The sequence below is a fragment of the Entelurus aequoreus genome, linkage group LG12 (genome assembly GCF_033978785.1).
Source record: "Entelurus aequoreus isolate RoL-2023_Sb linkage group LG12, RoL_Eaeq_v1.1, whole genome shotgun sequence".
Classification (NCBI taxonomy): domain Eukaryota; kingdom Metazoa; phylum Chordata; class Actinopteri; order Syngnathiformes; family Syngnathidae; genus Entelurus; species Entelurus aequoreus.
In genome coordinates, this window is record NC_084742.1 from 63,969,506 (window position 1) to 63,980,736 (window position 11,231).

The 11,231-nt window shown below is 41.2% G+C and overlaps 1 protein-coding gene across 1 annotated transcript in view; it reads left to right on the forward strand.

The window, feature by feature from the left end:
• LOC133662433 (endosome/lysosome-associated apoptosis and autophagy regulator family member 2-like) overlaps positions 1–11,231 on the forward strand; it is a 46,357-nt gene that overhangs the window by 11,215 nt on the left and 23,911 nt on the right. Inside the window, exons 3-8 of the mRNA XM_062066421.1 lie at positions 1,649–1,838; positions 1,910–2,057; positions 2,125–2,214; positions 7,359–7,464; positions 7,541–7,690; positions 7,835–7,923. Of these exons, the coding sequence (XP_061922405.1) occupies positions 1,649–1,838; positions 1,910–2,057; positions 2,125–2,214; positions 7,359–7,464; positions 7,541–7,690; positions 7,835–7,923 (773 nt within the window). The remainder of the gene's footprint in view (positions 1–1,648; positions 1,839–1,909; positions 2,058–2,124; positions 2,215–7,358; positions 7,465–7,540; positions 7,691–7,834; positions 7,924–11,231) is intronic.

The window sequence follows — 11,231 nt, forward strand, 5'->3', positions numbered from 1 at the left end:
TTGGTGAGTTTTGAAGCATGTTAAGGGGGGCAAAGTAGTGCGCAAAGCTGCGGAAGAATGATAAAGAAAAAAGAATAATAAAACCTTACAATTTCAATAGTGTCCTTTCGTCCCATTGTCAAAGGACTCCCTTTGGGATTCCTTTGACAATGGTCCTGTGCGGACCCTAATTAGCTAACTTCAATGAACCCAAAAATACATTAAAATAAGTATATTCTCACTCATAACAAGTGCACTTTTCTAGATATAAAAAAATTAGACTTTTTTGCTCAATATGTTGAAAAATATTCTTAAATGAAGTAAATGCTAGTGCCATTATCTTGACATAATGATATGCGCTCAGCATCAGGATTTTTTTTTCATGCTTGAAATAAGAAATGATTACTTTGAAAAAGTAGTTGTATACTTGTGAGTGTTGATGACACAGCTTTGCAACAGTTGATATTCTAGTTTCAAGCATGTTTTACTCAATATAGCTCATCAAATCTCAGCAACAAGCTGTAATATCTTACTGAGATCATTTAGGACCAAAACCCTTAAAACAAGTAAAACACTCTAACATAAAATCTGGTTTGGTTGATATCAGCACTTCAGTCATCAACAATTGCATCATCTGAGAAATGGACATTGAAACAGTGTAGGTCTGACTTGGTAGGATATGTACAGCAAGCAGAGAACATAGTGAGCTCAAAAAGCATAAGAACAAGTATATACATTTGATTATTTACAATCAGGGGAGGTGGGATGTGGAGGGGGGAGGGTGTTTGTCTAGGGTTGAAGACGACTCACAATCCAAGATGGCAAGTTGTCCCTTTGCACAGATAGAAAAGTACATCTTCAGCACAATTGATAATAACTATAGCAACGGCCTTTAAGCATAAGAGTTGTGTGATAACTTATACATAATTATTCTAACACCCGCCCCCCACCCCCGGAATTGCAATGCTGTTGAAAACTTGACCGTGTTTGCTTATCCGAGTTTAACAACTCAATTCATAACAAAAAATTTAAAGTCTGTGTATGTCGGTTCAAACACTGATGACATCTATTAATCAGACAAGAAGCAAGGAATCATGCAGACACAGAGTTCAATTTAGCTCATGAGGAGAACACATGGAGCTGCACCCTTAGTCACAGTCTCGCCTTACGCTCTAAGGTTCAGCTCCTGCGTCCCTCTATTTATTCAGGAGTTCCACAGTCAACAACACTAAGGCCGCCTCTAAAAGGAGTGGTCACATATATTATGCGAAGCAGGTCCAGGACGCACAATACGTGACGGAATGTGCTGGGGGCCTTGTGATTTCGCCTTGTCCCCGCTTCGTCTGCGTGCTGTCATCTTATCTTCGTCGAAGTCCTTGGCTGTTAGCGGGCTAAAACAAAGATAACATCTGTGGCTGAGTCCACCCCTCAGACAAGAAGTTTTGTCCTTGCATAGATTAGAAAAGTCTAACTTGAGCACAATAGCTAATAACTAAAGCAATCTACTTTAAGCATACTAAAGTTAGTGTGATAATATATACATAATTATACTAACAGTGGAATTCCCGAAACAGAAACAAGTGCTGAGGTGTGTATTCTTATACTTGAGTACTAAATTCCTGCTTTTCACGCCCCCCCTTGACACCTCACCGCCCCCCCGTCTCTGCAGCCTTCTCCTGCTCAGCTGGAGAGTTTCTGGAGATGTCCACCCAGTCGTGCACGCCGTGCGCTGCAGGCTCCTACTCGCTGGGCAGCGGCCTCCGCTTTGACCAGTGGGACTCCCTCCCGGGGGGCTTCATCAGCATCGCCAGCTTCCTGAACGCGCGGCCGCACGGCGAGGACATCCAGGCGTGCAACAGGTGACGAAGGCACTTTGACGGTTGACAATTGTGTCCGTCTTGTCGTCTGAGCGCCATTGTGCTCGCTGCAGCTCCATGTGGACGCCACAGGGGGTCTACCTGGAGTCCAACAGGGACGAGTGCACGGTGTCGCTGGTGTACGTGGTGCATCTGGAGAAGCAGGGCTCCGTGTCCTTCACCTACCAGTACCCTGACAACAACATCTTCTTTGAGTTCTACGTAAGCATCAACACGAGCTAGCGCAGATCCAGCGGTTATTGTGGCGTGAACACGAGGGTGCCTTCAGGTCCAGAACGAGCAGTGCCAGGAGATGAGCCAGAGCGAGGAGCAGAAGTGGCTGAAGGTCACCAACAACGGAGAATGGGGCACGCATGAAGTGAGTGGAACCCTCTGGAACCCTTATTTCGAACATGCACGCATTTACAATATGAAACAGTACATCAGATTTTTCCACTTTATTATTACAGCATGTCTGAAAAAGAGTAAGCAGAGCTTAATTAATCCTACCTCTTTTGGTTTCATAGCAATTTGCAACACGTTTGTTTGTCCTCAGTAACACAACAGTGACTAAATTAATTAATATAAATAAATAACTGAATAAATTAAGGCTGTCAAAATAAACAAGTGAACTCATGTGATGAATCACAAAAAAAATATCCTATTAACTGTCAGGTTCAAACACTGATGACATCTATTAAACAGGACAAGAAGCAAAGAATCGAACAGAGACAGAATTCAATTTGGCTCAATTTTGAGGAGAAACGTCTGGTCTGTACTCTTGGACAGTTTCCAGCACGCTCTGACGAAAAAAGGTTTACATCTCCTCTTTTATTTGGATATCCCCTGTTTACACAACAACAGCCGTTTCTAAAGGAATGTAAACAGTCATTTTTTTCGGTCACATCAACACAAAATAAAAAGATGCCTCGGGCTTGGGCTGGTCCTGGATCGAGCTTGGGCAAGTCTTGGATCACGATAGATAACCCCCCTCCCGTCTCCTCCCATCGTACACAATGGAATTTTCCAAGCCTTTGGCTTGGTGCAACAAAGACAGCCTCTTGTCTGTTCATTGGGAACTCAGAGAACGGAAATTTTTTGATAATTTACAAACAATTTTTCTGACATTAACCATGTACCGTATTTTCCAGACCATAGGGCGCACCGGAATAAAAGGCGCACTGCCGATGAGCGGGTCTAGTCAGGTCTATTTTCATACAAAAGGCGCACCGGACTGTAAGGCGCATTAAAGGGGTCATATTATGATTTTTTTTCTAAATGTAAAAGACTTCCTTGTGGTCTACATCAGTGGTCCCCAACCAGCACCGGTCCGTGACGCATTTGCTACCGGGCCGCACAGAGGCTTTAAATAATTTATAACCGACTGCATTTTCTCCTACTTAACTTTCGGCAGTCCCACCGGACACACCAAAAAACTTGATCATAGATGTATTATGAAACTCCTAATAGCAAGGACGCCATTTGCTATATTTGTTACATCTTTGTTACATGGGACAATGCACATTAATAAGCATATCAAATGTAAAGGTGCCAAATGGTGGCCAAAAGCTAGGTTCCATCTGCAGTCCGTGGCAAGATGATGACCTAAGATCAGGGCAGGTCAGGAACAAAGTGACCATAGGAGTTAATGTGCATGAGGCAGATGGAGAAGTGCTAAATTGTTGCATATAATAATTGTGCTGAAGGAAAAAAATACACATCTCCTTTGGCCTAGTAAGTTAAAGTGCTGGTATTATTGCACATCGTCCTATTACATAAGTAGTAAGCAATAACGGATGTACAAACCCCGTTTCCATATGAGTTGGGAAATTGTGTTAGATGTAAATATAAACGGAATACAATGATTTGCAAATCCTTTTCAACCCATATTCAGTTGAATATGCTACAAAGACAACATATTTGATGTTCAAACTCATAAAAAAAAAATTTTTTTGCAAATAATCATTAACTTTAGAATTTGATGCCAGCAACACGTGACAAAGAAGTTGGGAAAGGTGGCAATAAATACTGATAAAGTTGAGGAATGCTCATCAAACACTTATTTGGAACATCCCACAGGTGAACAGGCAAATTGGGAACAGGTGGGTGCCATGATTGGGTATAAAAGTAGATTCCATGAAACGCTCAGTCATTCACAAACAAGGATGGGGCGAGGGTCACCACTTTGTCAACAAATGCGTGAGCAAATTGTTGAACAGTTTAAGAAAACCCTTTCTCAACCAGCTATTGCAAGGAATTTAGGGATTTCACCATCTACGCTCCGTAATATCATCAAAGGGTTCAGAGAATCTGGAGAAATCACTGCACGTAAACAGCTAAGCCCGTGACCGTCCATCCCTCAGGCTGTACTGCATCAACAAGCGACATCAGTGTGTAAAGGATATCACCACATGGGCTCAGGAACACTTCAGAAACCCACTGTCAGTAACTACAGTTGGTCGCTACATCTGTAAGTGCAAATTAAAACTTCCTATGCAAGGCGAAAACCGTTTATCAACAACACCCAGAAACGCCGTCGGCTTCGCTGGGCCTGAGCTCATCTAAGATGGACTGATGCAAAGTGGGAAAGTGTCCTGTGGTCTGACGAGTCCACATTTCAAATTGTTTTTGGAAACTGTGGACGTCGTGTCCTCCAGACCGAAGAACCGTTACCAAGCAACGTTACCATGGACGCCCCTGCTTATTTCAGCAAGACAATGCCAAGCCACGTGTTCCAACAGCGTGGCTTCATAGTAAAAGAGTGCGGGTACTAGACTGGCCTGCCTGTAGTCCAGACCTGTCTCCCATTGAAAATGTGTGGTGCATTATGAAGCCTAAAATAGCACAAGGGAGACCCCCGGACTGTTGAACAACTTAAGCTGTACATCAAGCAAGAATGGGAAAGAATTCCACCTGAGACGCTTCAAAAATGTGTCTCCTCAGTTCCCAAACCTTTACTGAGTGTTGTTAAAAGAAAAGGCCATGTAACACAGTGGTGAACATGCCCTTCCCCAACTACTTTGGCACATGTTGCGGCCATGAAATTCTAAGTTAATTATTATTTGCAAAAAAAAATAAAGTTTATGAGTTTGAACATCAAATATGTTGTCTTTGTAGCATATTCAACTGAATATGGGTTGAAAATGATTTGCAAATCATTGTATTCGGTTTATATTTACATCTAACGCAGTTTCCCAACTCATATGGAAACGGGGTTTGTATTTACGCATGGAAAAATGGACCACAAAAGCTAACATTAGTGTATCTACGCATGAAATATTGCACACAATATGAATACATAACTTTTAGAATGGAAAATAGTAATCCAACGAAATCTATTGGAACTAATGTCAATTATTTCTAGCCTTCTCATATAGCCATGCTCTTGTCCTGGAATGGGATGTATCACCTATAACCCATCAGATACTAAAGCCAAAACAAAGCCTAGTACTACACTGCAAAAAGTCAGTGTTCAAAAACAAGAAGAAAACAAAATACAAAAATGAGGGGTATTTTATTTGAACTAAGCAAAATTATCTGCCAATAGAACAAGAAAATTTGGCTTGTCAAGACTTTCCAAAAGAAGTAAAATTAGCTAACTTCAATGAACCCAGAAAAATACCTTCAAATAAGTATATTCTCACTCATAACAAGTGCACTTTTCTTGGTGGAAAAAAAAATAGAGCACTTTTTGCTCAATATGTTGAAAAATATTCTTAAATGAAGTAAATGCTAGTGCCATTATCTTGACATAATGATATGCGCTCGGCATTACATTTCTTGAAACCAGCAAACTTATACTAAAAACTAATTTATTATTCTTAATGGAAAAGCAACAAGGCAAGCGCTTGTTACTCTCGGGGTCTCCTAGCCGCTCAGGCAAATCATATTGTCTAAAAATGCATTTTTCCATGGATAACATGACATCATCAGGTGAGGATTGGAACCTTGATTAGCCATTCCAACCTGTTGGTGTCAACTTTTGTGCATGTTATCAGATCAAAGTCACTGGGGTATGTAAACTTTTGATCAGGGTCATTTGGGTACTTTCTTTTGTCATTTTGATTGAAAAAGAGTAAACACAATTGTTTTGCCAATAAGTAGCTTCACACAACCATTAAGCATTTTGTGCACTGTAAAAAAAAATCCGTAAAAAAACGGCCATCTACTGGCAGCTACGGCTGCCAAACGACAACCATAAAATTCAAGTAAAACATTTTAAACCAAATAATGATCAAAAACATTATATTTACAGAAATTTTCATGAAAAGTTTTGTGGGAAAATATCGTAATTTTACAGATTTTTACTAAATTATTAAGATCAACCACCTTTAACAAAGTGACGATGCAAACAGTTCTGCAGAAAAATACCTTTATTCTACAGCATGGGTGTCAAACTCTGGCCCGCGGGGCCAAATTTGGCCCGCCGTGTAATTTCACTTGGCCCTTGAGGCGATATCAAATTAACACTAGAGCTGGCCCGTGGATTATATACAGCGGCAGAAAAGAGGCATTCAATTTTTATTTAAATTGTATTTCCAGCGCCCCCCGCGACCCCGAAGGGAATAAGCGGTAGAAAATGGATGGATGCCATTGATATTTTTTAATTATTATTATTATTATTATTTGAAACTCGATTTTGCGTGTCACTATAAAGTTATATAAGCTATTAAAAGGTTAATTTGTTCAACCTTGGCCCGCGGCTTTGTTCAGTTTTACATTTTGGCCCCACTCTGTATTTGACTTTGACACCCCTGTGTTAGATTGTTAGTATGGACATAGACTTTTATATAACAAGCTACATATTTAATGAAAGATAATTACTGTCATTTTAAATGAATTTGAAAGTAATTTAAGAAAACAGTAAATGTTATGTATAATTAATTTACTTTCTGTAAAAAAAAAATATATATATATATATATACATAGTTTGTCATTACTGGCATATTACTTAAAATAACAGGCGGATTGTTTATTTACAGATAATGTCTTCAATTCTACAGTTTTATAAACTATTTAAAAAAAATTGAAAAATTACAGTAGAAATTAACCATAAAAATAAGGAAAAAAAATGTCAGTGTGTTATCATTCATATTCTCTGAAGAATAGCTAAGAAATCATCAATTCTCCCAGGGTATGTAAACTTATGAGCACGACTGTAAGTTGGTGTACGACCTGATTCTGATGACGCCGCTCCCAGTCTGTGGAACCCTCTCCCTGACCACCTGAGGGCACCACAGACTGTGGATGCTTTTAAAAAAGGCTTAAAAACCCTTCTTTTTTAAAAAGCCTTTTTTTTTTACATACGTATATGCATACTAGATTTAGCTATTTGGCTGTTCTACTTTTTATTTATTTATTTTTTTGATTATCTTTTTATTTATTTATTTTTTTAATACACTGTCGCACTTTGAGGTTGTTTACTCAATGCAAAGTGCTTTTTTACAAATAAAATCTACTATTATTATTATTATTACTTGCATTGATTGTAATCAGACAGAGATGACGTCGCTTGTCTTCTAGATCAGCCTGTGGGCCGGGACCAACATCTTGTACTGGAGAACCACAGGGATCCTGGTGAGCGGGAAGCGGGTCAAACCTGTTCTACTACGGGACATAAACATAGAAGGTACACCCTCCTAATAAAAAAAACTCTAAAAGCGTCCAAAAGGAAAGTCATTGGAGTGTTTTTTTTGCGTTTCAAGGTGTCTCCTACGGGTCTGAGTGCTTTCCCTGCCGACCAGGCTGGTTCAGCCCCGCCCCTGGCTCCGCCTCCTGTCAGCCTTGTCCCAGCAACACCTTCTCCAGCAAGGGTTCTCCGTCCTGCTCCCCGTGCCCGGAGAACCACTACTCGCGTACGCAAAGTTCCATCTCCTTGATCGTCCAGGAAGTAGACAGCCTCATTCCTGCCTCGTCTTCCCGTTTAGCCACGGGCGGTAATTACACTCATTAAAAATGACAACATTCCAACTTTCCTCTTCCTCCTCGTCACCGTCAAGAGGAAGGATGGGCCGAATGCAAGGTGAAGCTGCCTTGTTCCGAGAAGGACTACTTCCAGATCCACACGGCGTGCGACAACGAAGGCAAGGTCGGCCCAGTTTGTGCACACACACACACACACACACACACATATTCTTGTATTTGTTACCTTCTTGAGACCTCCGACAAATGCCTTCCTCTTTAGGACCAGCCTTTCTAGATATATAAAGATGTGTATTTACAACATTAATAATATATACAAACTATGCACACATACAAAAGCCAAAAGCAGTGAAGTTGTCACGTTGTGTAAATGGTAAATAAAAACAGAATACAAAGATTTGCAAATCCTTTTCAACTTATATTCAATTGAATAGACTGCAAAGACAAGATATTTCATGTTCACACTGAGAAACTTCTCTTTTTTTTTTTGCAAATAATCATTAACTTAGAATTTAAAGGCCTACTGAAAGCCACTACTAGCGACCACGCAGTCTGATAGTTTATATATCAATGATGAAGTCTTAACATTGCAACACATGCCAATACGGCCGGGTTAACTTATAAAGTGACATTTTAAATTTCCCGCTAAACTTCCGGTTCAAAACGCCTTTGGAGGATGACGTATGCGCGTGACGTCGCGAGGTCCACGGAAGTGTTTGGACCCTATTGGACACTCTGTTTTCTTCGACAAAATTCCACAGTATTCTGGACATCTGTGTTGGTGAATCTTTTGCAATTTGTTTAATGAACAATGGAGACTGCAAAGAAGAAAGTTGTAGGTAGGATCGGTGTATTAGCGGCTGGCTGCAGCAACACAACAAGGAGGACTTTGTTGGATAGCAGACGCGCTAGCGCCGGCTCACCTTGACTTCCTACGTCTCCGGGCCGCCGACCGCATCGTCGATCGCTGGAACGCAAGTGAGCACGGGTGTTGATGAGCAGATGAGGGCTGGCTGGCGTAGGTGGAGCGCTAATGTTTTTATCGTAGCTCTGACGAGGTCCCGTTGCTAAGTTAGCGTCGTTAGCAACAGCATTGCTAGGCTTCGACAGGCGGCACAGCATTAACCGTGTATTTACATGTCCAGTGTTTGGTTCGGTGTCTCCTGATAGTAGTATTGTTGATCTTCTGTCTATCCTTCCAGTCAGGGGTTTATTTCTTTTGTTTCTATCTGCATTTGAGACAGATGCTATCACGTTAGCTCATGCTAAAGAGCGTCGTCGATGTATTGTCGTGGAGATAAAAGTCACTGTGAATGTCCATTTCGCGTTCTCGACTCTCATTTTCAAGAGGATGTAGTATCCGAGGTGGTTTGAAATACAAATCCGTGATCCACAATAGAAAAAGGAGAAAGTGTGGATTCCAATGAGCCAGCTTGTACCTAAGTTACGGTCAGAGCGAAAAAAGATATCTCTTGAACTGCATTCTAGTCCGTCACTCTAACGTTCCTCATCCACGAATCTTTCATCCTCGCTCAAATTAATGGGCTAATCGTCGCTTTCTCGCTCCGAATATCTCTCGCTCCATTGTAAACAACGGGGAATTGTGAGCAGCACTACCGCTTGTGACGTCACGCTACTTCCGGTAGGGGCAAGGTTTTTTTTTATCAGCGAGCAAAAGTTGCGGACTTTATCGTCGATTTTCTCTACTAAATCCTTTCAGCAAAAATATGGCAATATCGCGAAATGATCAAGTATGACACATAGAATGGATCTGCTATCCCCGTTTAAATAGAAACATTCATTTCAGTAGGCCTTTAATGGCAGCAACACATTGCAAAAAAGTTGTCACAGGTGCATGTTCACCACTGTGTTACATGGCCTTTCCTTTTAACAACACTCAGTAAAGGTTTGGGAACTGAGGAGACACATTTTTGAAGTTGTTCAACAGTCTCAGTTGTGCTATTTTAAGCTTCATAATGCACCACACATTTTCAATGGGAGACAGGTCTGGACTACAGGCAGGCCAGTCTAGTACCAGCACTCTTTTACTATGAAGCCACGCTGTTGTAACACGCAGTTTGGCATTGTCTTGCTGAAATAAGCAGGGGCGTCCATGATAACGTTGCTTGGATGGCAACATATGTTGCTCCAAAAGCTGTATGTACCTTTCAGCATTAATGGTGCCTTCACAGATGTGTAAGTTACCCATGTCCTGGGCACTAATACACCCCCATACCATCACACATGCTGGTTTTTACACTTTGCGCCTAGAACAATCCGGATGTGTCATGTCTGTGTTGATCATGTGTTTGTTTGACACTATTTAGTTCTTGTTTTCACTCCCTTGCTTTGTCACCATAGTAACCATTAGTTCCACCGGGTTCACATCCTCATGTCACGCACCTGTCTCACGTTTTCACATTTTGAGTCACGCACCTGCTGTCACTAATCATGTCACTATTTAAGCTCCCAGTTGCCAGGCTGTCTTCCTGGCAACATCACCTTCTCTTCACTTGATAACTTTTACCCATCCTTCCATAGTCCATGCTGATCTTTCCATGCCAAGTAAGTTTTTGTTTATTAATGCCCCAGTTTTTGTTTCATTGTTCATAGTTTATGCCTTTGTGCAAGTTTTGTGTTTATAGCCAAGTTTTGTACTTCCGCCTTTGTGCGCTTCTTTTGTTTTCATAGTCAAGATTTTACCTCCGCTGTGAGCGCTTTTTGTTTATACCTTTTTTTGAGCTTTTTTGAGTTTAAATATTAAACATGTACTCACCTGCACGCCATGTCCGGTCCAATTCATTTGCACCACGGGAGAACAAACCACGCCAGAGACCAAGTCGTGACAGGATGTTTTTTTTTTTCCTCTTTAGTCCGGAGGACACGACATCCACAGTTTCCAAAAACAATTTAAAATGTAGACTCGTCAGACCACAGAACACTTTTCCACTTTGCATCAGTCCATCTTAGATGAGCTCGGGCCCAGGGAAGCCGGCGGCGGTTCTGGGTGTTGTTGATAAATGGCTTTCGCTTTGCATCGTAGAGTTTTAACTTGCACTTACAGATGTAGCGACCAACTGTAGTTACTGACAGTAGTTTTCTGTAGTGTTCCTGAGCCCATGTGGTGATATCCTTTACACACTGATGTCGCTTTTTGATGCAGGTCACGTGCATTCAATGTTGCTTTTCAGCATTGCCGCTTACGTGCAGTGATTTCTCCAGATTCTCTGAACCTTTTGATGATATTACGGAGCGTAGATGGTGAAATCCCTAAATTCCTTGCAATAGCTGGTTGAGAAATGTTGTTCTTAAACAATTTGCTCAGGCATTTGTTGACAAAGTGGTGACCCTCGCCCCGTCCTTGTTTGTGAACGACTGAGCATTTCACGGAAGCTGCTTTTTATACCCAATCATGGCACCCACCTGTTCCCAATTAGCCCTGTTCACCTGTGGGATGTTCCAAATAAGTCCAAA